Source organism: Rattus norvegicus, chromosome 10 (assembly GCF_036323735.1).
Source record: "Rattus norvegicus strain BN/NHsdMcwi chromosome 10, GRCr8, whole genome shotgun sequence".
NCBI classification, from domain to species: domain Eukaryota; kingdom Metazoa; phylum Chordata; class Mammalia; order Rodentia; family Muridae; genus Rattus; species Rattus norvegicus.
In genome coordinates, this window is record NC_086028.1 from 101,047,066 (window position 1) to 101,073,671 (window position 26,606).

The following is a 26,606-nucleotide window of genomic DNA, read 5'->3' on the forward strand; positions in this document are numbered from 1 at the left end:
AGGATGCCCTCCTGGGGCCTCTGGAGTTCCCCCTCCTGAGGCATCGGTGATTCCTCCCCTCTGTGATTTGGATCTTTATGTGCTGAGTTCATGGGGTTAATTATTGCTGTGGCCAAGGTGGGGTGAGCCAGAGTCCCGCCCTGGCCCACAGCCCAAAGGGGGCTACTGAGAGACAGAAGGACATAGAGCCCTGAGGAGATTAGGGTGGTACCTATTGTTAGCAATGTAACCATTTGTACGTTCTAAGCCTTGGCTCTGTCTTTGGCCCTTCCTTGTCCCCGCCCACTTATACCTCCCCCAACTCATCAAAGAGCCATCAAGGCTGGGTTCCTTAGGCAGCTGGCATTATTCACCAGGGTGGGGCTGGGCAAGCATGAAAAGAAGTGACGGGGTTCGAGGCTCAGATCCTAGCCAGCTGAGAGTGGGGCTAACACCCCAAGCTCCCCGGGCTTCCCCAGGACTGTACCCCACAGCATCTCAGTACCAGCCTCACCTCCAAGAACCCTGCCCCTGGCTGGAGCCTCTACCTGTGGGCAGCCTTCCTGGCTGCCAGCCCTTCTGTGGGGACAAAGACGGGTGAGTAGTGGCTCAGGGAACCAGGGAGGAGGAAGGAAGAGAAGCCAGCAGGCCTGAAGCCAGCAGGGCTTCTGCTGATGCTCCAAGGTCTCTCAGCCTCTCCCACCTTGCAGAGAAAGGATCTGTTGCCCAGGATCCCCCTCAAAGTTACAGGACAAGTTAGACCAGAGCCGGAACTGCTGGCCCCATAGGCTCCCTGCTGGTGAGCTCTTTCAGGACCATTGGTTTCCTCTCCTCACATCTGGGCAGCGCTGCTGTCTCCTGGGGCCGATGGCTGTAGTAACTGTGCTGGAAGGGGAGCAGGGGATAGAGTTCTATGGAGGAAAACCTGAGAACAGCTTCTAGAGCAAGGGTTGGATTTGCTATGTGACTGTAACCTCTCTGAGCCACAGGTTTCTAAGAAAGTTAAGGCGGAAGGTATGAAATGGGGGTCCCTGGAGAGGAACGAGATAACAGTGGCCATCGCGAGCGCCCTGGCCTAGTACTTGAGGCAGATTTCATCCGATGATGCGTGTTGTGCCATTGTGAGTGTGACAGCATCGTGTTGTCGAATTGTTGAAAGAGTCTTAACGATTGGATTGGTGCAAATACTGATAACAGACGAGTGTTGCACAGCAAGGACGTGTGCACTCCTCCAGCCCATGCTTCCCTGTGTGTGCATGCATGCAGGTCCACACTCGTGCACAGAGAAAGCTGGGGCTGCAGGAGAACCATTCATTCCCAGTTCTGTTCTGTAATATTGAACACTCTACACAGAGTATGGGGGACTTGGGGGCCACTCAGTGTGCCAGCTCCTGCCACCATCATCTCAGGGTTCCGCCGATGCCCAGACTCCTGTCCTCCCTGCCTCCAGGCTGATCCTCGACGTAGATAGGGTTGAGGACTGGGCTAAGAACTTTTTGTTAACCTCGAAACTGGTTGTGATTGGGAGGGAGGGGTTACAGTTGTCCCCATTCACAGGTGGGAACATGGGAGCTTGAAAAAGAGGACCCATCATCCTAAGGAGAGGCAAGCTAGCCTCCTGACTACATACCCTAACATATTTATTGGTTCCCATGTTACCTCTGTCTTCTTCTAGAACACTGACTCTTCTCTACCTAGTACCCACATCCTTCCAAGGACCTGGACACACACACACACACACACACACACAAGCCAATCACCCAGAATAAGGATAGAGTGTAAGTTTTGTGGGGCCCTAACTCAGGATGAGGGGTGGGGACAGGTGTGTCTGGGAATTTGGATCTTCCAGTTGGAAGGAGCTGGGGCCCTAAAAATAGATACTAGGCAGGAGGAAGAGTCTAAAAATAGACTCCAAACAAAATGGTATGAATTCAGCCCTTGTGAGAATGCAGAGGCACGCACATGCACACTCACGCACACATACACACACACTACACACACCACACATACATACATACCACACACATACACACACAATACACACTACAAAGTCATGCCATATACATACACACACATACCACACACACATATACACACACCACATACACTCATATCACACATATACTACCCACACCACACACACATACACCATACACACACATACATATATCACACATACACACAAACACTACACACACACTATACACATACACATACCACACACAGATATGCACACACAAACACTACACACACAACACACACACATACACCATACACTACATACATACACACACACAAACACTACACACACAACACACGCATACACTACACACACAACACACACATACACTACACACACAACACACACATACACTACACACACAACACACACATATACACACTACACACACAACACACACACATACACCATACACTACATACATACACACACACAAACACTACACACACAACACACACAAACACTACACACACAACACACATACACTACACACACAACACACACATATACACATAGACTACACTCACAACACACACATACACAAATACACTACACACATACACAACACACACACATACACTACACACACATACACACACACCTCCTGGGAAGCTGGAGACACTAAGGCAAGGACAAATGAGCAAGACCATAGACACACACATGCTGGGCTCACAGATAAATGTAGCCATTCCAGGAGAGCTCTGAACCCCTGCCTCTTCCTCAGAGAACCCCGACAGCCATCACTCTAGCACTTGCATATGCTCCAGAGCCATCTGTGCTCCCTCCAGGGCTACTTGGGCTGCTTCTGCACAGAGTGATGGATGACAGGTAGCATGAGCCCACACTAGACCTCCCCAGGCCTGGCTAGTTGAGCCCCTATTCCTGGCTCCCAGTCCTAGCTAGTTGAACCCCACCAGACCTCCCCAGGCCTGGCTAGTTGAGCCCCCGCTCCTGGCTTGAGTCAGGGCCAAGTGAACAGGGTGGACAAGGGCCTGTATAGAGGGGAAATAGGAGGTGTTGGGGAATATGGTGAAGAGAGGCTGGGACTGCCAGAGAAAGACCCAGGGTCTGGGGTTCAAATCTTCCAACTCTGGCACCTCTGCCCACTAAGGCGTAGCATGTGCAGAGACCAGACAACTTAATGGAGTTGTTTCTCCTCCTTATATGCACTCCAGGATCCCAGTTCTGGTCACCAGCCCATGTGGTTTAACCACTGAGCCACCTCACAGGCTCTACTTTGTTTCAAACAGGGTCTCTTTACATAGACAGGTGGGCCTCGAACTCTCAACCACCCTGCTTCTCCTATTGTCTACCCCTCCCAAAGACCAGGAACCTAGAGAAAGGTTAGGGTGTAAGTTTTGAGGGGCCCGGCTGCCTAGGTTGGTATTCTAACATTGCCCCTTCCCAATGGTGGATCTAGTACCTTTCCAAATATCCCTGCCCTTTAATTTCTTCATATGAAAAAAAAATGGGAATGACAGCAGCCCTTCTGCTTGTTCTATAGCAATAGACAGGGTGAGTGCCACTACTAACACAGGCTGGTCACCTTAGGTGTGAGTCTCACCAACAACGGGAGGCCACACTGGGTTCCCCCTGCACACTGTGTATCAAGAAGCCTCTCACCATAAAACGACCTGAGATCCACTTTGCAGAGTTGTGTAACTGGGCTAGGTCACAGCTATTTAGTATCAGATCTGAGGTGCAAACAGCCTCCACACCGTTTCCAGTGGATCAGGGGCATTAGCACACTGTTCTCCCCTAAGGGCACCCTGTGTTCTCCCAGACAGGCCCCACAGGCTGCCAAGGTGTGAGGTCAAGGGAAGGGGGAGGAAGCAATGCTTTGGAGGAGAGGCTGGCCTACAGGTTTCGTCTCAACCAGAGACAATCAGAACAGGACAAGGGGGACGGGAAGCCTGAGCAAGTGGGAGACAGATGAAAGAAAGACAGCAAGAGAGCAGAATAACTGTGCCCAGCTGTAATCCAGCAACCTGAAAGGAGGCTGAGGCAAGAGGATGAGTTCAAGGCCTGCTTGGGTTATACAATGAGTTTGAGGTCACAGGCTAGCTTGGGCAATGCAGTAAGACATGTCACAGAGACAGCCAGATACAGAGACAGACAGACACACAGAGAGAGACAGACAGAGAGAGGAAGGAGGAGACAGAGAGAGAGACAGAGACACAGAGATAGAGACAGAGAAAGACAGAGAGAGACAGAGAGACAGAGAGATAGAGAGAAACAGACAGACAGAAACACAGACACAGACACAGAGAGACAGACACAGAGAGACACAGAGACAGAGACAGAGAAAGACAGAGATACAGAGACAGACTGACAGGCAGAAAGAGGCACAGAGACAGACTGATAGAGATAGAAACAGAGAGACAGAGACATAGAAACAGACACAGAGACACAGAGATAGTGACAGAGAAAGACAGACAGACAGACAGAAAGAGGCACAGAGACAGAAATAGAGAGGCAGAGACAGAGAGACAGAGATGGAAACAGAAAAACATTTGGAGATGGGAAGGGAAAGAGAAAACCCAAGAGGCCTGGCACTCTAGAGTAAAATAGTACAAAGAGAAAGGTGACAGAAAGGAGAGGTTGTCCCATGTTAGGACAAAATTCTACCCCCAGCCTCCTCCCTCACCTCAGCAGTCTTGAGATGCATTTGTCTTCCCAAACACCTGCCTGCAGTATCCTGCCTGTGCACCCGCAACCCATGTTGCCTCATCTCCACCCCTCACCTGATCTGTGGCTGAACCTGGCACCTGCCCAGGATCTCAAGCGTGCCCAGATCAAGGCTTCTCAAATCAAAGACGTCTCTCACCAGCTGCAGGCCCTGGGTTCAGACTGCAACTAGGACATGTCACTTTGCCTCTGCTTTCCCATCTCTAAAACAAGGATAACAACAATGGAGTTACTTGCTCCTTAAACAAGCGTCAAGGTTTAACTTATATTTTATATGTATAAATATTTGCCTGTGTGTGTGTGTGTGTGTGTGTGTGTGTGCGCGTGCGTGCGCGCGCGCGCGCGCGCGCGCGCACCACATTTGTGCAGTGTCCATTGAGGACAAAGCAGGGCATGGAATCCTCTGGAACTCACGTGGGTGCTGGGAACCAAACCTGAGTCCTCTGGAAACACTCTCAACCACTGAGCTGCCTCTCCAGCTCAAGGGTGAGGTTTTATTGTTAGGGTTAAACAGGTAAACAAAACTTAATGTTCTGGACACCTTATAGATTTCAACAGATGATTAAAAACTTGAAAACAACCAGATGTGGTGGCACAAGTCTATAATGCCAGAGCTTAGGGAGTAGAGGCAGGTGGATCTCCGAGTTCAAGGCCAGCCTGGTCTAGATAGCAAGTCCCAGGACAGCCAACACTACATGGAGAGATCCTGTCTCAGAAATATATGTATTAGCTTCCATGCAATTCCATGTCTTCAACTACGAACTGAACTAACACCTACCCCAGTCTTCCCATCCCCCAAGGGATTCTTATGGTAAAGTTTAGGCTTCAGCTCCAGGCATAATGAGGGGGAACCCACCCAGAAAAGATCCTTAGCTCCTTGGACACCCCAAAAACACCTCTGGCCTTCCGTGGGGTTCTCCCACTGGATGGGCAGATCCATCTTTGACGCTCTGTTCCCTGAGCTGGGGTGTCAGCACCCCTTACTGGTGTGATAAGGTTTCCTCTAGTGTTCTCTCCACTGGGAGCCAGGGTGATACCCAGAGTAAAGGTGAGCTATGTTCTCAGAAGCGAGCCTGAAGGAAAGTCTCCTCCATTGGATTGTCTAGGACCCATCTACTGGGTAACCCGGCAAATCTCAAACATGAGTAGTGCCCCCTGGGCCATTCTCAGACCAGCAGTAACTGTGACCACTATTAACTGGGGTGTACTAAATATCAGGTTGCACTCAGGGTACTTCATCAGCACTAACACACACCCTAATAACCTGTGGGTGACAGCTATGATTATAACGCCCAGCCTATCTACAAGGAAACAAAGGCAGGGAGCCACACAGTTGAAAGATGCAGGTCCGTGGCTGTCCTCGGAGCCCAGATATCCCCTCACTCTGATCTATTTTAAAAGAGCTTGAGTCAAAGAATGCACCATAGAGAAAGGGGAAATTGTGGTAGCGGTGGTCAGTCTTAGCATGGAGACCGGTGGCTGAGGGTCACATGCGGTATCACGAGTTGAGCTGTTGCCCTGTGGCTGTGGTATAGCATTTGACCAGCCCTTCCCTCTGGGTCTCTATGTAATGAGAGAGTTAACCACAGACTAGAGAGCTCTTCTGACGCCGCAGCTGATTCACTCCCTAAACCCCACCTCCACCACATCACTACCTTCATTGTAACTCACTGAATGCACGGCCATCCGGCCCAAAGCTTCTTCTTTTTTTTTTTTTTTTTTACATTTTTTTTTCCGGAGCTGAGGACCGAACCCAGGGCCTTGTGCTTGCGAGGCAAGCGCTCTACCACTGAGCTAAATCCCCAACCCCTCCAAAGTTTCTTTTAAAAGAATATTTTATTTTACTTGTTTGAGTGTTTTGCCTCCCCGAACATCTGTGTGCCACGCATGCGCAGTGCCTGCAGAGGCCAGAAGGAGATGTTGGGTGCCCGCGGACTGGAGTTACAAATGGTCCTGGATGCTGGGGACCAAACCCAGATCCTCCGCAAGAGCAGTAAGTGCTCTTAACTGCTGGGCCGTCTCTCCAGCCCCCAACTCAAAGCTGTGTAACCCAGGGACCGTGGGTCTCTTCAGATTCTGGCCAGAAACTGTCTAGAATCATGAGCAAAGTTGAATACGGATGTGGATGTGGATGTGGATGTGGATGTGGATGTGGGGGTGGGGGTGGGGGGGTGGGGGTGGGGGTAGTTGTGGGGGTGGGGGTGGGCGTGGACGTGGATGTGCAATCCATGTGTTTTGTGTAGGCTTTCCAGGGTTCATCACCAGATTCTCACCCCCAAACTAAGAACTACTAGTTTTTCTAAACGTGTACAAGTTCCCTGTTTTTCAGTGCAAGGCAATATACGCTGAACGGAACAGGAGTTTTGCAGGCAGGCCCTTTGCAGAACACAGAGGGAGAACATGGCACGCTCTTCCAGTCCAAGACAGACAATGTTGGATTACACAACTTTTATCTATCACGAACAGATTCTGTTTAGATTACATTGTGTGTGCGTGTGTGTGTGCGTGTGTGTGTGTGTGTGTGGTGTGTGTGTGTATGTTTGTGTGCGCACACATGCATGCGTGCGTGTACCAGCATATGCTACAGCGCACATGTAGAAGTCAGAGGACAACTCATGGGACCTAGTTCTCTTCTACCACTATGGATCTTGGAGACCAAACTCTGGCTACCAGACTTGGCAGCTAGCACCTTAACCCACTAAGCCGTCTTACTGGATCCCAGATTTTATGAGCCCATATTCTTTAAGTCTGTGTAAGGCAAGGAGCAAATTAATCTTCAGAGAAAGAAGAAGGGGAGGGGAAGGTGAAGAAGGGGAAGGAAAAAGAGAGGAGGAGAAAGAAGAGAGAAGGAGGAGGAAAATGGAGAGGAGGAAGAGAAAGGAAGAAGAGGAAGAGGAGAGGGGAGGAGGGAGAGGTGGGGGAGGAAGAGGAAGAGGAAGGAGGGGGAAGAAGAGGAAGGAGGGGGAAGAAGAGGAAGGAGGGGGAGGAAGAGGAAGGAGGGGGAGGAAGAGGAAGGAGGGGGGAGGAAGAGGAAGGAGGGGGGAGGAAGAGGAAGAAGGGGGAGGAAGAGGAAGGAGGGGGAGGAAGAGGAAGAAGGGGGAGGAAGAGGAAGAAGGGGGAGGAAGAGGAAGAGGAAGGAGGGGAGGAAGAGGAAGGAGGGGAGGAAGAGGAAGAGGAAGGAGGGGGAAGAAGGAGGAGGAGGAAGAAGAGGAGGAGGAGGAAGAGGAGGAGGAAGGAGTTCCTTCAGGTTTCCCAGGATTCCATCCTTGAACCACACTGACCCCTGGAGACTGAAGTTTCCACTGCCTCCTGTTTAGACTCTGAACATTGACACTCCGACCCACTCTGCATCATCCTTGAGTGTCTTTCTCACCCCCTTAGTCCTCCCCTGGACTATCTGGGCAAGGCCCAGTGTTCCTTTCCAGAAGTAGGCGCAATAATTAAGATGACCAGTAGTAGTCACAATTGCACACGCTGTGCAGCCCTGGCTAGTTGAATTGGGGGCCTGGGTGTGAGGACGGTGTGGCCAAGAAGACCTGTGTTCTTCGCTTCCGAGAGCCTCGTTTTCCTCATCTGTAAAGTGGAGACAGGTGGTCTACAACCACTAGATGGTTACTAAGCAACCCACACAGCACCTACATCCTATATACCTTTCTAATTGGTGCTGGTTTGGGTACAACGTCTGGGATGGGACAAGATGACCCCAGTGTGGCCTGAGAAAGCAGAGCCTACTGCCCACCTGTTTGGGAAGACATCCTTGAGAGGAGAAAGAACCAAATCGGCCACTGCAAAAAGTCTTCAGAGTGGGTAGTTAAGAAAATGGAGACCCCATTGCAGACTCTGCAGGGGTGAGAGAGTTCAGATACTGGGTGATAGGCAGAAGCCTCAGGGGTCTTGCCCGATTCCGAAAGAGCTCAGGTGGTCCTGGTGGGAAGAGAATGCCATCCCACCCTCAGCTGCTACAAGTTTTGGGATCAAAGCGGAGGAGAGGCAATGACGGAGAGATTCAGAGAACGATCCCTGTAGATGTGTGCAGAGGTGAGGGGCTCAAGGACCTCTCTGATGAGTAGACCCCACCTTCCGTCCCAACCTCTCTTATCCCTCACGCCTCTCCCTCCCACTCCCCAGCGCCTACAGAACAGAACACAGGCAGGACAACAGTGGAGAACATGCTGTACAAAAAATATAATTAGCCCAAAGGAAGGGTTTGGGGCACAATGGTGAGGGTCACAGCCTCTGGCCCCAGGGCAAGGAGAACCAGGCAGGGTCAGGCAGTAAACAGTCAGAGGTGGTGGGAAAGGGCAGTGCCTGGGGCTCTGAGAAAGAGGACTCGGCACTTGGAGATGACCCCAGGCTTGGGCCCAGAAAACAAGCAGGCTGGGGCGGGGGGGGGGGGGGGTAGACTCAGCATAGTGATGGGACAAAAGCCACCCCCGCCACACTCAGTGTGCATGGACAGTGCACCTCCAAACAGAACGCAGAGGTCTTTGAGGGTTCTTCCCTCTGCCCGGTCTAGGGGGTCCAAGGAGGAACTAGAGACTGTGCAGGAGGAGCACGAGTCTGAGATGGGGGTCCACTGCTGACAGGAAGGGCGTATTGATGGAAGGATGGGTGTGACTCTGTATGCACGTGGCTCCTGAGAGACTTAACCACATCCATACCTTGGTGTGGTGACACTGCTGTGAGGACACACTCTGAGGACCTCTGGGCTAGCCTTTGCTCTGGTTTTTACCTCCACACCATTCCAGGGCTGGACGCACAGTGAATTCTCACTTCCCTATGATCCATGCAGAGGGAATCCTCTAACCAGACCTAACACAGAGAGAGAGAGGGGGGGGGGAGGGAGAGGGAGGGAGAGGGAGAGGGAGAGAGAGAGAGAGAGAGCGAGCGAGCCACCTTCAGAGCAGTCAGGACCTCAGGTTCTCTATGCCCCAAACATCTTCCTCACAGAACTTTCCCACACTGGGCTTGACATAGACTGTGTCCAGGTCCAGCCCTTGCCTGTCCTCGGGAGACCCCGAGGCAGCTGGCAGATGCCTCTCTTCAGCCACCTGCAACTTCCAGGCCTGGGGGCCATGATTCTACTCTACCTTGCATCTAGGTCCTCCGGTCCTCTGAAAGGAGCCCTGGTGAAACCAGGCTTCATAGTGGAGTGGAGTGAAGCTAAAGGAGATGGTCTAGACCCCCAGAATGAGCTGGAAGGAGCATTAATTATTCCAGTCTACCGCAGTCCAGCTTTCTGGCTGTGGCCATGGTCAGTGGGTGGAAAGAGGGAACTGGCCTTTTGTAGGAGGGGATGTGCTGGGAAGCGAGAGGTGGAGCATTTGGCTGAAGAGTCTGGCTGGGGAACTCCCTTCTTGGGTGCATGAGGAGGGGGTACCCAAACTCTTCTGTTCTAGTAAGTAGGAAGCAATAGGTTTCCAACCCCTGAGAAAGAACAGGAACCCCCACAGACCCCAAGAAGGCTGGAGAAGACAGGTGGGGCCAGTGATGGACCTGTGACTGGTCAAGCTCCCTCATGCTACCTCCGCTGTGATGGCATCAAGTCCTCAGGGTTAATCAATCCCTGATCTCTTTCTGGGGTTGACCAATCCTCTTGTAATTCAGGGCTTTGCAATGGAGGTGGCTGGGGGGGCTCCAACACCCCTCAGAAGTGGTGCTCTGGAGTGCTGTGGTCCTCCGGGTGCCTCCAGGTTAGACCAGAGTGCAGACAAGGTTTCAGAGGGAAATGACCCATGTGGCCCTTGCTCCTGGAGAAGGGACAGCTGGAATGGCGATTGTGAGGGCCTCTTGCCCCCACCGTGGGTTGTGGCAACTTGCAATTCATTTGGTCTGAGGAGAGGAGCCCTTTCATCTGTGGAGAGACAGACAGAGCCTGGGTTTAGAAGACAACCTTCGAAGACCCCATGTCCTTCCAAGACCAGCCACTCTGATGACTTTAGCCACCCCTCTCTCTGCAGACCGGTGGTCAGGATTGGGGGACACTGACTCCCCCATTCACTGAATTGTGAGTCATACTGCTTTCTCACAGCCACCCCTGCCCCAGCCGCTTGGGGGTAAAGGCCTTCCGTACCAAATGGAAGAGCAGCAGACTTGTGGGATGCTGTAGTGGACAGGGAGTGGTTTGAGTAGCAAAGATGGCTTCTGAAAACACAATTGTGCCTCCACGGCTGCTGTTGGAGCCATTGGGAGCCCGGTGTGTGGGCAGTAGGTAGAGCGTCTGACTTCAGGTTCTGGGCAGTTGAGATGGGGTTCTGCTGCTGTGTCTCTTTCTCCCCAATTGGCTTCTCCCCAGACTCTAGAGCCAAAGCTAACTCATGATCTTGGCCCAGGGCTGTGGTGAGGCCTGGGGTGAGTTATAGTCTAATCCCTAATCCTCTGCTTGCTGACCTGTGGCACAGTGGAATGGGGCTCAGGGCTCAACAAACGCACTTGCCCAAGGACCTGGAAAGTGGTGGGGGGAGCCTCAAAAACAGTCCTACCTCTGAGACTTGGGCTGTAGCTCAGTGGGTAGAGAGTGCTTGCCTAGCCTGGGCTAAGCCCTGGGTTCTGATTCCAGCACTTGGCAGGTCAGAGGATCAGAAGATCATTCTCAGCTACACAACAAGTTCAAGGCCAGCTTGGGCTACGTAAGACCCTGTTTAAAAGGCTTTGAAAATCCTACCCATGATTACTGAGAATGTATCCCATCCATACTAAAATGCCCGTTTTTCCCTCATTTGGATCCTCCCCCCCCAACCCCCAGTGACTGTCAACTGTGATAAGAAAGACTCAATTATTAAACTGGCAGGATTTTTTTTTCTCCTAAGCTGATGTTAAATACAAAAATTGGGCCTCTTATAGTTGGTGACAGCTTTGATTTTTTTTTAATGCAACGTGGTATTAACCTGCCTCCCCGTTCCTGAAAAGGTTGACCCCACCCTCACCCCTCCTCCAGACTGACAACTCACAGCTCCGTGTCCTCCAGGGCCAGGGGTCTCTCCAGAGCCTGCCTGCGCCTCCTCACGGCCCCCAGGATCTTCTTCCGAGGCCCCAGGGGCACGCTGATGCTGCGTAGGTCGAGGTCAGAGCACAGCATCAGGGCCTCCAGGTCAATCTTCTCGTGCCGCAGGAGGGAGGCAAAGTCCTCCATGTGCAGCGAGGCCAGGAAGGTCTCCAAGGGGCTGGTCTCGGGCTCCAGGTCCTCGTCCAAGCCCAAGTCTAGTTCATCCCAGGGCAACTCTTCCCCGCAACTGCGGTCCTGCAAGCTGTTGGCACTGCCCAGGCTGTCGTCGTCCAGGCTGGGGGAACTATGGAGCCGACCCCGCGGCGTGCCTGCCCCATCCAAGCCCCCATCCTCTCGGCCCAGCCCGTGCAACCCGCTGCTCACATAGTTCCTTCGAAACACCATGGTACCCAGGCCCGGGCGGGTAAACAAGGAGTCGTGGCCTGAATCGGTGCTGACCTCCGAGTGGGCGGGCTCGGCAGCCAGCGTGGCACGGGAGACGCTGTCCTCGTCCGAGAGGAACATGTCCCTGAGTGGGGCACGGCCCCACTCCTTGGGGTTGGCGTAGGTGCCCTGGCGCACAAACATCACATCGTTGCCCAGCTGCAGGCCCGAGAGCGATCGCACGCTTTTGCGCCCATCCTCGGAGACCTTGAAGGTGCCCTCGACCCCCTGCTTGCGCCTTTCCAGCTTCTTCTGGATCTTGGCCTTGCCCTTGGCCGTGCCGTGCAGCGTGGCCTGAGAGTAGGGCAGCTGGCTGCCCAACGTCATGTGCTGCAGCCGGCGGCTCAGAGTACTAGAAGTGAGGCTGGAGAAGCTGAGCGTGTCGGAGCGCTCGGCCAGCTCGCGCCGGTAGCGCCGCTCCATGCGCTCGTGGTGCTTGCGCTGCATCTTGGCGCATTCACGGATGCGCCGCTCCGCCTCGCGGAACGCCTTGTCCTTCAGCTTGCCCACTAACTTGGGGTTGAGGCTGCTCTGCTTGGCTGCGATGGAATCCAGATAGCGCACACACTCCATGTGGCCCTTCATAGCGGCCATGTCCAGCGGCGTGTGGTAGTCATTGTCCAGGCACCAGATATTGGCTCCGAACGACACGAGGAAGGACAGGCAGTGCAGGTGGCCATTGGAAGCTGCCAAATGCAAGGGTGTGTTTCCCCAGATGTCACACTTATCCGGGTCACCTCTGTAGGGACAGCATGTAGAGAGGTACGATGAGTCCTTTTAGCAAGTCATTTCTGGGGTCTGATTGGAGATATAAGGAATCTTGAGGGGTGAGGAAAAGAAAAAAGAGGGAAAGCCCACAGACATTGTGAGCCCCCTGGACCTGCAACGTAACAGCCACTAAAACAGAAGTTCTCAACCTGTGGATCGCGATCCTCACTGGATCATCATATATTAGACATCCTGTATCTCATACGATTCATAACAGTAGCAAAATTACAGTTATGAAGTAGCAACAAAATAATTTTATGGTTGGGGTCACCACAACATGCGGAAACTATTAAAGGGTCGCAGCATTAGGAAGGTCGAAAACCATTGCCCTAAAATAAACCCATGGAATTGAGATTTAGACTTCCAGGAGAGCAGTGGGCTTGAGCCAACAGATGCATCATAACTACGCACAGCTACCAGGGGTGGCTGGGACCCAACCCACAAAGGGGCGGGGCGACCTAGGAGGCGGGGTGGGGCGGGCCTTCCCCTAGAGAACTGAGGGCTGGGAATCTCAGGGGATAAATATTTGATGCACTGAGAGAAAGGAGTGAATTATTCATGGGCCCTGCGGGGAGCTGGCCCAGAGAGGTGGTGGGCCAGGGCCGAGTCTGGGTCTTTAGGCAGGCGCGGTAGTTTATGAAGCCACGTTACAGGGTGACTGCGTAAGAGGACTAGAGGGTGGGTTGTGTTAGTGCTGGGCTTAAGCCTGGGAGAGCGTGAGACGGTGCATGCTGGTATACAGTGGGCACCGCCATGTCTGCAGGGAGCGGGGCCAGGCCTGGCAACGCCAGTGTTAGAGCAGGTGTCGGGTCTTGGCCTGGGCCAGAAGGGGACTGTGGGGACAGCCAGAACTAGAGAGGAAGAGGGCAGCGACCTGGTCGTGCTGTTCTCCCTCATTTAGGCTGCCCCACGAAGCTGGGTAGCTTTGCCCCCTCCGGCAGCCCTCTCTGATGCCCTCCACATCTGACTTCAGCCTACAGCCCACCCAGCTCTGCTGGCTTCTGTAGGAATCTTACCTCTTTGTCTCTGTTTATCTCTGTCTCTCTGTCTGTCTCTGTCTCTCTGTTTCTGTCTCTCTCTCTGCGCCGTCCCCCCACCCCCACCCGGGTCTAGCACCGGGCCCTACCCCACACTAATGAGGCCACAAAGCCAGCCTCAGGTCTGGGGGAAGAATCATTCCCTTATCTCAGCACCTCCCCTCCCCACAGCTTCCCCCTCTGATTACCCGTATAGGGTCCTGTAGGGAAGGGTAACAGACCCTCCCTCATCAAGCACAAATCCTTGCCTCAATAGAACCTCAGGGCTTGAGACAGCTTTTTCCTTCCAGACCCCACCTCCCTGCACGAGACTCCCATGAGCCTCTACGTTGGTTGGGGCCGGGGATATAGTACTGTGTGCCCTCCTGGAGTCTTGGGCTCTGTCTCAGTTGCCTGATTCCACATTATTCCCTCATGCTGCTAAACCAAAGGAGAAGACACAGAGAAAGAGGGGGAACATGTCCCCACATATTTTAGCTACTCCAATACCAGGGTCAGCACAATCCCTGCCCCTTACTATGACCCCTAGTTAGAGCCTGAGGCATTCATATGAACCCTCTTGGGGCATCCTTTTCCTGTCTAGGTCACACCAGAGTCGAGGCCAGTCCTACTAAACTGTTGACTGGTAGGATGTCTCCAGTAATGTGATTTAATCCCCTTCTCCCACCCCAAGCCACTTTAGTGATCCTAGATCCACATTGCTTGACTCATCCTCCAAACCCCTCGACTCGGTGCCCACCCTCCCTTCCAGGACAATGCCAGAGGGAGGGGGAGTGCAGATGTCCCTTCTGCACACTACAGTTTCCAGATCCTGGGTTCTGCAGAGGGGGAGGGGTACAGAGAGTTAATCACTGTCTGGACCAGTGACATTTGGTAGTGTGGACAGTGCCCATAAATCCCAGAAGAGTGGTGGGAAGGCACAGGTCAGTGTGAACCCCAGCCAGTGGGGACTATTGATGCTGTAGGGACAGTCTTTTGGCTCCTAGGTTGGGAAGTAGGCAGTGAAGGTCTCTCCTTCCTGAACTCCCAAGTTCTAGGCCCCTGGAGACTTCCCAGCCTTCTCTCAGGTTCCCACCTACTTTTCACTCTTGCTTCCAGGCACCCCCCAAAAATGTCTTTGACTTTTGAATAACTCTGCAGCCCCATTCCATAATCATAGATCCCATCCCCGAATTGAAGTTCCTCTCCTCTAATCCCTGCATCCAGTCCATAACTGTCACAAGCTCAGCTTATGTCCCCTCCACGTGTGTCTCTCAAAGTGTGGCAGGCTGCACGGCCCCACCTTACGGTCTGTCTGTAGGGGCAGAGGGCAGCTCAGACAAGGGGGTAAGTAATGCCATGCCGTTTAGGACACGGGGGTTCAAGGAAGTTCTTCCTGGTCTCCTGCTGGCTAGGCAGAGGATATACTCACCCGCGGCTCACAATGAGGCGCAGCGACTCCAGGTTGCCATGGTAGGCAGCCCAGAGGGTTGGGGTCATGCCATCCTCGTCGGGGGCATTCAGCTCCTTCCGGGTGGCCTCCTTGAGGAGCTCCAGATAGCCATCCCTGGCGGCCCGGTGATATTGGTCATTCATGGCGCCCGAGTTGGACGGGGCGGGCAAGGGGCACGGAGAAATGTCCCCGGACGGGGAGGGCAGCCGGCTTAGGGCTGAGACATGGGGTTGAGGGAAGGGGCTGGGCAGGGGCCTGGGCCGCCAGCCCCTGCTGCCGCAGATGGTGGATGCGGAGCGCCAGAGCCAGGGCTACAGACGACTACAGACTACTGGGACATCTGAGCTGCACACCCGGGGAGGGAGGGGGAATCTCTCACTGCCCAGAGAGCCGCCCAGGAGCTTCCCCTGGGTCCTAAACGCCATGTTTTTCAGCACACAGACGTGACTCGAGGAAAATCCAGCTCTCTTGCCCCAAAAACGTCCATTCTGGCGTTGCAGCCCTTGAAGTCCAGTATAGGGACATCTAGTATATCCTGGGCAGAATTCCAGGTGCTGGATTCCCTGATTTCTTCACTAGTCAAAAAAGACAGATCAGGGGTTGGAGAATGGTGTGTGAGGGTGGGATGGAGAGGCAGTTCTGATGTGGAGGACAGTGGGCCTAAGGAGCAACCAGGAGGACCCAGCGCAAGACCATCCGCGAGCAGGGCGCTACAGTCCCTGCAGTTAGCCTACAAGCGTGGGGTCACACAACAGTTCTCCAGCAGGGGGCGCAGGACGACTGCAGACCGGCTGAGGGCACCTCGTGGGAACCAGACTTTGCTGCGTCCAACCAGCATCTCTGGGCAGCGGTAGTAGGGATACAGGAAGACCGAATTTGGATCCCTCTAAGGGCAGGTGGGGAAAGGTGTCCGATCTCGGGACAGCAATTCAAAATCCAAAATATAGGTGGTTCCTAAGCTGCGACAGTGTCTAGGTGCATGCGGGTACGGGGGTGGGGGTCAGCTGTACAGGCTTTGGGTGGGTGTGATCTCTGAGCACCAGGTTATGGTGGGTGCTGGGGGCGGAGGACCCTCTGGGTACTGCAATATGGGGTCGTGCCCGAACCCTGGCCGCACCAGCGTGACAAGGTGAGGGGATCTTAACAGGTAAATATAAATCTCACCTTATCTGGCTTCCCTAAATTCAGCTCGGAGGAAAGATGGATCATGTGAGTGGGACTGAGAGGTTTATGGAGCCGAGCTCATGTGGCTGTAAATCACTCTGCCCTCTCCGGTATAAAGCACCGGTCCAGCCCGGCGTGGGAGAGAGGAGTCGCTTGCTGCCCCTTGACCCCCAACTTGGTGTGGGCTCCCAGTGCAGCCAGGTGCGTGCCCCTGGCCAGGAGACTGTCAGCTTTGGGGAGTGGGACTTTGTAAGGGATCTGGCCTAGGGCCACTGCTTCTCTTTGTACAATATTTCCGGACCGGGTGAGGAAGGTGCTGCTTATGGTGTTCCTAATTTTCCCCAGTGCTTGGTCCAGCACTCCTAGTCCCCACATTCCGGGGTTCCCAAATCCAGGGATCGCATGGGAGGAAAGGAGAGCCCCCTGGGTTGACTTAGAATCCTATCCTTGCCCCCCTACCCCGGACCTCGCAGTGATCCCTTCAACCTCCTCCAGTCGCCCCCACCATGTCGGAAGAACTGGTCCCGCATCCCAATGAGAGCCTGCCGGGGCCTCGAGCCAGCCCCCGTGAGGTGTGGAAAAAGGGCGGCCGTCTGCTGTCGGTGCTGTTGGCGGTCAACGTGCTGCTGCTCGCCTGCACGCTCATCAGCGGCGGGGCCTTCAACAAGGTGGCTGTGTATGACACCGACGTGTTCGCGCTGCTCACCACCATGATGCTGCTGGCAGCGCTGTGGATAATCTTCTACCTCCTCCGCACCGCGCGCTCTCCAGACGCGGTGCCTTACCGGGATGCTCATGCTGGCCCCATCTGGCTCCGAGGTGCCCTGGGAGATGGGGACAAGAGTGGGGTGTGAACGGTGGGGAGCTGCAGTCCGGGGCTCATGGACGATGACTTTGGGGTAGATGGGTGTGAAGTTCCCTGGGAAGAGCAGTATGTCAGAGGGCTTCTTGCAGTGGAATGCGGCTAGAGGGAGGGAAGGGGGTCCTAGAGGATAAAGACAGGTGGAAGGAGCTTCTTTGCCTTGTGTAGAGATTGGAGAGATGATCACAGAGAGAGCCTCTGTGAGGGAAAAAGCAGAAGACAACAGCAGCTGGCAAAGTCTGTTTAGAAGCCTTGCCCTTACCTGTGCTGGAGGGTGGGCCCATTGGATGCCCCTCCTCTTCTCAGTCAATCCTACACTATCTTCCACCCACCTACTCACCTTTCAGCCTTTCAGTCTTCCCATTCGCCTATTCGTTATTTATCTGTCCCCTACCCTCTCCATCCATCCATCCGTCTGTCTGTCCATCCATCCGTCTGTCTGTCCATCCACCTACCTATCCATCCACCCGCTTATGCTCTCATCCATCCACCCAGTAATCTCTCAGTCCATCCATTTGTCCATCCATTTAATCATCTTTTCATTCATTCATCTCCATCCATCCATCCATCTACCTTTATCCATTCAACCTTCGATCCACCCATTCATTCGTCTTTCAGACACACAGTTGCCCATTCATATATCTGTCCGTCCGTCCATTCACTCGCCCTCCTAACTCTCCACTCAATCCATTCTTCCGTTCAATTATCTACCCGTCCCCTATTCCCAGCCGACTAACCCCTCACCTTCAGAACCTATCGTCCACCCTGCAAGCCCCGTCTCCTGCCTCTCTGATACACCACTCCCCTGCTGGCCCCAATTTCCAGGTGGGCTGGTGCTGTTTGGGATTTGCACCCTTGTCATGGATGTCTTCAAGACTGGCTACTACTCCAGTTTCTTTGAGTGCCAGTCGGCCATCAAGATCCTGCACCCCATCACCCAAGCGGTGTTTGTCATTGTCCAGGTGAGTACGAGGAATGTCCCCCTGTGGGGAAGAGCCTCATGTTTGGCAAAGGGGTCAGGAGATCTGAGCTCCACACATAGCCCCCCTCCCCGGTCCCTGAGCAACTCAGCAAATGGCATTGGACTGACTGTGGTAGAGATCACATGATCCCACAACAAGGGGACGCTGACTCATGAAGTGGCACCTAAATGTGAGCTTCTACTGAGGGGTGCTGCAATTTTATTTCAGCCTAAGTGGTGTCTGTAATTAACACGTGAGAGAGAGGTGCATGTTGTGACAGCTGGCCCTGTCTGATAGAACCCTGGATGTCTATTGGGGGTGGGGGGGTCAGTCTCTGCCTGCTGTCGCCTGTGGCCATGACTGGCTGGGGCTTGTTTGGTCTCAGCCATGGCTCTATGTTTGATATTTGTTTAGGAGGTAGGGCATCCCGTAAGTTACAGTTTTTTCAGACAAGTTCAAATCAATTTCTTTTCTTCTTTTCTTTTTCCTTTTGTGACTCACTTCACGCAGACCAGACTGGCTTTGAACTCCTGCTTTCACCTCCCAAGTCGGGGAGATTTCAGGAGTGAGCCACACCTGGCTCTCGGGGGGGGGGGGGCTGCTTTGTTTTATGGTGTTGCATAAAGACAGCTTTGAAGGAGCTGGCTGAGCAGGGGCAGGACTGCTCTTGCATAGGACCAGAAGGGAAGCTCACCTTCCAGTGTGAGCAAGGTGGCCACGGGGATGATGCCTCGGAGCACGCCCCTGACACGCGCGTGCGATTGCCGCCTTTGATGTAACTTTGGTCTTTAACGTTCTATAAGTCTGAAGAGTGCTCGGGGGAGGCGGGGAATGAAAGCACAAATACCCACCATGTTGGTAAGTCCCATGACAGGGAATCAGAGGTAGTTAGATGAGGGCAAGACCTTTCCAATCTACAAAGGATGGCAGGGGATGTGGACCAAGAGGCCAGAAGTGTGGACAGGACAGTCAGGAAGTCAAGGTCATTCGCCACTACATCATGAGTTCAAGGCCAGCCCTTGAGAAGCTGAAGCAGGCAGGTAACTGTGAATCTGAGGCCAGCCTAGTCTACAGATGGAGCGCCAGGGCTACTTTGTCTCAACAAAATCATCAAAGACCCTTTTACCTTGAGACTTGAGGAAGACCAGGTCTGAGGCTCACCTTGCCCCCCAAAATATATCACTTGGTACCCAAGACTCCACTTGCCAGTCCATCACTCCAGCCCCGCCCCCCTAACTCATCAAGGTGAAAATGTTTTTCAGGTGACATTTTCCCAGCCTTTAAGAAACAGAGAGAGAGCCACCCTTAAAAAAAAAAAAAAAAAAAAAAAAAGCTGCAGTGTAGGGTGGAAAGAGAAATTATTCATTCTCCTTTGTAAAGCTAAAATAGACCCGCTCATTTAGTATAAGGGTTACTGGGGGTAGAGAAAGCGTCCTACTGGGTATGGGTGGGCATCGGGCTCTGGAGATCAGTCCGAGTACACGGTGGTCCTGAGCCTGCCTCTCTCTCTCCATGCAGACTTACTTTCTCTGGATCTCGGCTAAAGACTGTATCCACACTCACCTGGACCTGACACGGTGAGAACCACAGCTTAGTGTCTGAGGGCTAAGGGCTCACCTGACATGAGAGCAGGCTTGTCCTCCTGGGTGTGGTTCTTCTCTTTACATCCTGGGTGGGGTTTCAAGCCATCCTTTCCCCTCTACCCTCTTGCCTTCCACTGTCTACAGTGGGGTCTGAGCCACAGGACACCCGCTAGCCCTGTCTTAACTGAGCCTTGCTTCCAAGTTCAACTCCCCTGTTCATGTGGGCTCTTCCACCTTCTCGCTTCATAAGCCCATCTCCCAGGAGTGTCCCCGACCCTGCCTTGCTTTGCCAGGGACCGTGAGTCCAAGACCTCGTGAGCCTTTTAATCTCCCTGTCCATCCCTCTGAAACAGGTGCGGGCTCATGTTCACCCTCGCCACCAACCTAGCCATCTGGATGACAGCCGTAGTGGATGAGTCCGTGCACCAGGCCCACTCCTTCAGTGGCTTCCATGGCAACACCAGCCACACCCGCCTCACCCCTGACTGTAAGTTCCCGGTTAGCACTGGCCCTGTGGCTGCCAGGCACTGGATGGGCGCTTTGAGTATTCACAGTCAGTCAACCATGCAGGCATGGTGGTAAAGGTAGAACCCGGGGCCTCCTCCCACTCGGGGCGCTCCCTCGGAAGTGTGGGTAGAGGTGACGAGGAACAAGAGTATATAGTGTGTTTCCTCATCCTTGAGGGTGCTGTCCAGGTCTCCATCTGACTGTGATGGAGCCCTGGCTTTCCTCAGAAAGGGCCGGGGTGAGGGAGTTGAGAAGAGAGAAGGAAGACAGAATGATTTAGCCTTTCCAGCCTAGGGAGGAAGGAGAGGCAAGAAATTACCCCTAGGGTGGTGACACCATCATGATGTCACTTGGGCCGATGACTGTCCTGGGCAGTGCAAAGTGCTTCCGACGTTCTACTTAACCACTTCTTTTGGAGATAAATACAGCGAACGTCCCCATTTTATAGAAGCAGAAACAAAGCACAGAGAGGCTGAGTAGTTGCCCAGGGTCACACAGCGTAAAGTTGAAGTGTTCAGATGTGCCTTTGCTTCTAGTCAGTGAACTACTCTAAGAAAGAATATCTATCACAGTCCTCTGGTTCTAGTTCTTGGGACTTCTCTATCCAGGACCGAACTAGATAACTAAGACACCCACAAACACCTGGAACGCCTTCTGTCACAAGGAAGGCTTCAGAAATTGGAAGCGTGGTCCTAGCCTGCCAGGAGGCCACAGCATAGAAGGGCTGATAAGGGGCAACCTGATGTATACAGGGAATCCGGGTGGTGGTGACCACAGCCTCGGGCAGAGCTTAGCAGATGAAACTGGAACAAGTGTGGCCGCAGCATTGGGAATTGGCACGTTTTCTTCTCTCCCACATTACAACCCTCAGATCTCACGGGGCCTCAGCTTCTTCGTCCACAGATTCAGGTAGGGTCATTTGGGGGCCAAAGGAGGCCTTTGCTGAGGCCCCAGGTGTCCTAGACAGCACATTCTGAATTCCCCCCAGTGTGGCACAAACGGAAGGGATGGGAACCGTGGTGGGGACCTGGACACAGCAGCTAGAGCTCTGGGCTGTCACATGTGGGGAGAGCTGTAGAGGGCAGACCTGAAGGAGATTGTTCCTTCCCCCAGACAGAGCCTGTCTATCTCAGGGGACTAAGGGTCACAGGTGAGGAGAGATGGGAGAAATGGAGGGGGAGGCAGATTTGTAGTTCTGCTTTTCTTTCTAATTTGTGCAGTGTGAGTATGTATGTGTTCGTGTGTGTGTGTGTGTGTGTGTGTGTGTGTAGTGTGTGTGTGCATGTGTTCGTGTGTGTGTGTGTGTGTAGTGTGTGTGTGCATGTGTGTGGGGTGTGTGTGGGGTGTGTGTGTGTGTGCATGTGTGTGCATGGTGTGTGTGTGTGTGTGTGTGTGTGTGTGTGTGTGTGTGTGTGTACAAAAGTCAGAAAACAACTTACAGGAGTTAGGTCTCTCCTTCCATAATGTGGGTCCTAGGTCATCAGACTTAGCAGCAAGCCCCTTTACCTGCAGACCCATCACATTTCTACCTTGCTTTTTTTGTCTTACTAAACCTGGACCTCACAGTTTTGGCTATGCCGGCTGGCTAGCAAGCCCCAAGGATCTCCTGCCTCTGCCTCCCCAGTGCTGGGATTCCGGGCATATACCACCATGTCACTATGCCAAGCAGACTTCCCCCAGGGCTGCTCTCTACCTCTCTCCCCCACATGTGTCCAGCTGCTGTGTCCAGGCCCTCACCACTGTTCCCGTCACTTCCGGTCACTTCTGTTTGTGCCACACCAAGGGGGATACAGAATGTACTGTCTAGGACACCTGAGGCCTCAGCAAATGCCTCTTTTGGCCCCAGGTACTGTGGAGTCAAACTCAGGTTCTTACGCCTGCATGGGAAGGACCTTCCACACTGAGGCTTCTCTCCCGGCTGTAGGTTTTTGTTATTTTGTATCTTTAGCACAGACTTGTCTTGCAGTGTCTGGCACAATGGCTAATTATGGACTGAAAGGACAGATGACAGACACCATGAAGACCTTTGGGTTGGCAGAGAGAACCCCTGGCCTCGCTAGTTCCAAACTAGAAGGGGAGGCTAGGGCTGTGTGTTCTTCTCTCTGCAGCAGAGCGTGCCGGTGGCACCGCTGAAGGAGACCCGTGCCCCTGCAGCACGGCCATCTGTCAGATCTTCCAGCAAGGTTACTTCTACTTGTATCCCTTCAACATTGAGTACAGCCTCTTTGCTTCCACCATGCTGTACGTCATGTGGAAGAACGTAGGAAGGCTGCTGGCCTCCGCCCACGGCCATGGCCACACACCATCCAGGGTCAGCCTTTTCCGGGAGACCTTTTTTGCTGGCCCCGTCTTGGGCCTGCTCCTCTTTGTGGTGGGATTGGCTGTCTTCATCCTCTATGAGGTCCAGGTGAGTGGAGAGAGAGGCCACACCCAGCAGGCCCTGGTCATCTATTACAGCTTTAATATTGTCTGTCTGGGGCTCATGACTCTGGTCAGCCTGAGTGGTTCAGTCATCTACCGTTTTGACCGTCGGGCCATGGACCATCATAAGAACCCAACACGGACCCTGGATGTGGCCCTGCTGATGGGCGCCGCCCTGGGCCAGTATGCCATCTCCTACTACTCTATCGTGGCTGTGGTGGTGGGCTCACCCAGAGACCTGCTGGGGGCACTCAACCTGTCCCACGCTCTACTCATGATTGCCCAGCACACCTTCCAGAACGTCTTCATCATCGAGAGCCTCCATCGGGGACCTCCTGGGGCTGAGCCTCGTGAAACGCCCCCGAAGGAGCTCTACCAAGGCATCACCTTTGCCAACCTGAGTGCTATCCACACCTTGCCTTCCTGCCCACCCACTCCCAGGCTTGTCAGTCCCAACCCAGAAGGCCCTCAGGAAGCGGTGGCTATCGTCTCAGCCCCCAGGTGCCACTGGCGACGTCGGTGCCTGAAAGACATCTCTCTGTTTCTCCTGCTTTGTAATGTCATCGTGAGTAGTCGAGTGACGCGAGGGTGAATGGGTTTGGAGGGGGGCACTTAACCTTCCCTGTCTTGCCTGAAACTCATTCTAGAATCTTTTTTTTTTTTTTTTGGTTCTTTTTTTCGGAGCTGGGGATCGAACCCAGGGCCTTGTGCTTCCTAGGCAAGCGCTCTACCACTGAGCTAAATCCCCAACCCCTCATTCTAGAATCTTATAGAAGAGCAGGTTCAGAGAGGGACAACTGTAGCTTCTAGGCACACTGAATTTCAGGGCACAGAGACAGAAGGCAATCCCAGCCCTCCAGCATGGAGGCAGGATGGTAGAGGGATCCCAGGGAGGCTGACGTGGGGGGCTGGGTGGAAGTGAGAGGAGCTAAGAGCTGATGTGGAAAGTGGGGGCCCTCACCCCCAGGTGGGAGGTGTGACAGCTCCTGGGATCTTGTGACCTGCCTGCTTCTCAGAATAATTGGAACAGCCTCAGGAAGTCACAGAGATCAGGGTAAGTGTGAGCAGTCCGTTGGCAGGGTGCATTGGAAGGCCAGCCGGGGAGAGGGGTGTGTACGACAGCTGCCCCCTTCCAGGTGACTTGGCCAAGCCAACTATATAGAGTGAGAGACGTCACCCTGGACAAGTATGTTCTCTGGAAGGAAACACCCCAAGCAGAAGCCCTCATAAGAAGAGGGTACCTTCCAGAGAGAAACATTCCTAGCATAGCCATGCCCCAATGTAGACACGCTCCCCAACACAGAAATAGCTGACACAGAACCATGAACCTGCAGGGACAGTCAGTCAGCCTCTGGGTCTGTAGGTTCCATGCCCCAGGATTTGCCCAACTCTCAGACAGAAAATAATAGGAAAAAAAATCTAATCCTATTGAACAAGATTCTTTTTCTTGTCATTATGCCCAAAATAGAACAAAGTACTAACAATTTCCATAACATGTATATATTGTGAACACAGTAATTTGAAGTATACAAAAGGATGTCTGTGAGCTATTTTTTTAAGATGTATTCATTTTATTATATATAAGTACACTGTAGCTGTCTTCAGACACACCAGTAGAGGGCATCAGATCTTATTAAAGATGGTTGTGAGCCACCATGTGGTTCCTGGGATTTGAACTCAGGACCTCTGGAAGAGCAGTCAGTGCTCTTAACCACTGAGCCATCTCTCCGGTCCATATGTAAGTTATTTTATGTATCATTTTGTGTAAGAGACTTGAGCTGCATGCTGGATCCCTAGAATGTTGTTTCCGGGGTGAGATTTTTCACCAATCCCCACCTACACCAATTGAAAACTGTGCATCTCAAGTGGACGGAAAGCATCTCTAATGAAATCTGACTCCATGCCAAGATGGTCATTTTGACTACATCCTACAGTAGCATATCCCTCATTATAGAAACACTCTTAACGCAGACATATCCAGAGGCTGGGAATACCACACCACCCCCACGCAGACTTCCAACAATCTTTTACCTTAAAGAAGAAAAAAAAAATCAGCCATCAACCCCTGACATTAACAGTAGAAGCAATAAGGCTCAGGACTTCTTCGTTGTTTCTGGGGCCCACGTTGGTACATGGCCTCTCTGCCTCTGCCCCTCCCCCCCCCCTTCACCTTGGCCTTTCGGTTGGGAGCTACCTTCCAAAAGGCTGTTCTTGCTCCTAGTCTCTCGAGTCTCGGAGTGCAAATCACTGCCGGCAGCATCCTTCCCGGCGCTCATTTTCTAGAACAGAAACAGACTCAGGAGCGGAGGGGATGTCTACTGAGACCAGGATTAATTGGCATAGGCGTGAGGCTAGTCTTGAACACTTGGCCCCTTTGTCCCATATGCCACACCCAGAAGGTCTGAGTTCCTATCTGGGGGTGAAGCAGGAGCCTTAGAGTTCTCCCACACATGGAAGGGATGGGAAGTAAGTAGATGTGAACCAGGAGAGGGTTGAAGCGGGGTGGCCCTAGGCTGGACTGGGTCTAGTCCACCACCAGCAATGGAGCACACATCTGCCTAACTCCTCCAGCACTTGTATCAATTTCTTATATCACCTATTGAAACTCCTATCTGGTAGGGAGGCCAGGATAAGAGGGTGGGAAGAGGGACTTCAGGTGGATCCCCCCACCCCCAGCCCCAGGAGTGGGCCAGTTCAGTTAGACACACTGCCTCAGATTCCACAGTGCTGGAGGTTAGCCCTGGGTGACAGTCAGTCACCTGAGGGCCACCAAACTGAAAGGCTAGAAGAAGGGATCCCACTCTTACACGCTCAGCAAAGCTCCCAGAAATCACAAGCAGGCTCCTGACGCGTGCCTTTCCCCACACAGCTGTGGATCATGCCTGCCTTCGGCGCCCGCCCGCACTTCAGCAATACCGTGGAGGTGGACTTTTATGGTTACTCCCTCTGGGCGGCCATCGTCAACATCTGCCTGCCTTTCGGCATCTTCTACAGAATGCACGCGGTCTCCAGTCTGCTGGAGGTCTACGTGCTGTCCTGAGGCTCCGAGAAGGGGCAGGGCAGAGGAACCCCAGAACCCGGAAGGAAATCAGGCTGGCACTCGCTCCCTGCCTGCCCCAGACTAGAATTTTCACTAAAGTTTATTTTTCCAGGATGAGTTTTTAAATCAAAATCGACATGCCCATTTATTCCTGCATGACCCTAGAGCTTGGGGAGACCCAAGGCGGGGAAACTGCTCCCCGTAGCATTCTCTAGGACCAGACAGGATCTGGAAATACCATCACTGACTCTATCTCTAATCCCAGTCACATGGCCTGTGTACTCTCTGGAGATGGGACCAATAAACCTGCAAGTGATCCCTTTGTCCCCTCTCCTTGTGTCAGCCTCGCCTGCTGGGATGCTCACAGGCGGTATGAGCTGGTTCAGGGTTGTTTTCAGTGGGCGAGCTGAACTGAGTCTATGCAGTAGGCTTTCTAAACAGTGGGTAACAGGGTGACTGGGAGGGACCAGCGAGTGCCTCTGAATGGGACCATCTTTCTTATGATGCCCGGAAGTTAGGGAGGACTGATTTCCTCTAATGCCTGTGCTTTACAAAGAAGGAAACTGAGGCTGGTGGATAAAAAGAACCAGAGCCTTTCAACAATAGTCAGCTCTGTGTGTGTGTGTGTGTGTGTGTGTGTGTGTGTGTGTGTTTGTGTGTGCACTTGAACATATGTGCAGGTGGGTGTAAAGGTCAGAAGTCAACCTCAGGAGC

At 53.1% G+C, this 26,606-nt stretch overlaps 2 protein-coding genes across 3 annotated transcripts; one reads left to right on the plus strand and one right to left on the minus strand.

The window, feature by feature from the left end:
• Positions 1-8,857: 8,857 nt before the first annotated feature.
• Ush1g (USH1 protein network component sans) lies at positions 8,858-15,688 on the minus strand. 2 transcript variants are annotated; one of them, XM_063268779.1, is made up of 3 exons: positions 15,333-15,688; positions 11,638-12,855; positions 8,858-10,541 (listed from the first exon to the last, which is right to left on the minus strand). In XM_063268779.1, the coding sequence occupies exons 1-3, from the start codon at positions 15,494-15,496 to the stop codon at positions 10,538-10,540; spliced, it is 1,386 nt and encodes a 461-aa protein (XP_063124849.1). In that variant the 5' UTR covers positions 15,497-15,688; the 3' UTR covers positions 8,858-10,537. The 2 variants fall into 2 exon arrangements, with proteins under 2 accessions (XP_063124849.1, NP_001099320.1); NM_001105850.1 differs by lacking the exon at positions 8,858-10,541 and having other exon boundaries at positions 11,630-12,855; positions 15,333-15,499.
• A 947-nt stretch (positions 15,689-16,635) lies between these two features.
• Otop2 (otopetrin 2) lies at positions 16,636-26,206 on the plus strand. The gene is made up of 7 exons (NM_001105851.1): positions 16,636-16,718; positions 17,013-17,336; positions 18,205-18,341; positions 19,860-19,918; positions 20,278-20,411; positions 22,540-23,417; positions 25,722-26,206. Exons 2-7 carry the CDS (start codon positions 17,024-17,026, stop codon positions 25,890-25,892), a joined length of 1,692 nt encoding a protein of 563 aa, NP_001099321.1. The 5' UTR covers positions 16,636-16,718; positions 17,013-17,023; the 3' UTR covers positions 25,893-26,206.
• Positions 26,207-26,606: the final 400 nt, after the last annotated feature.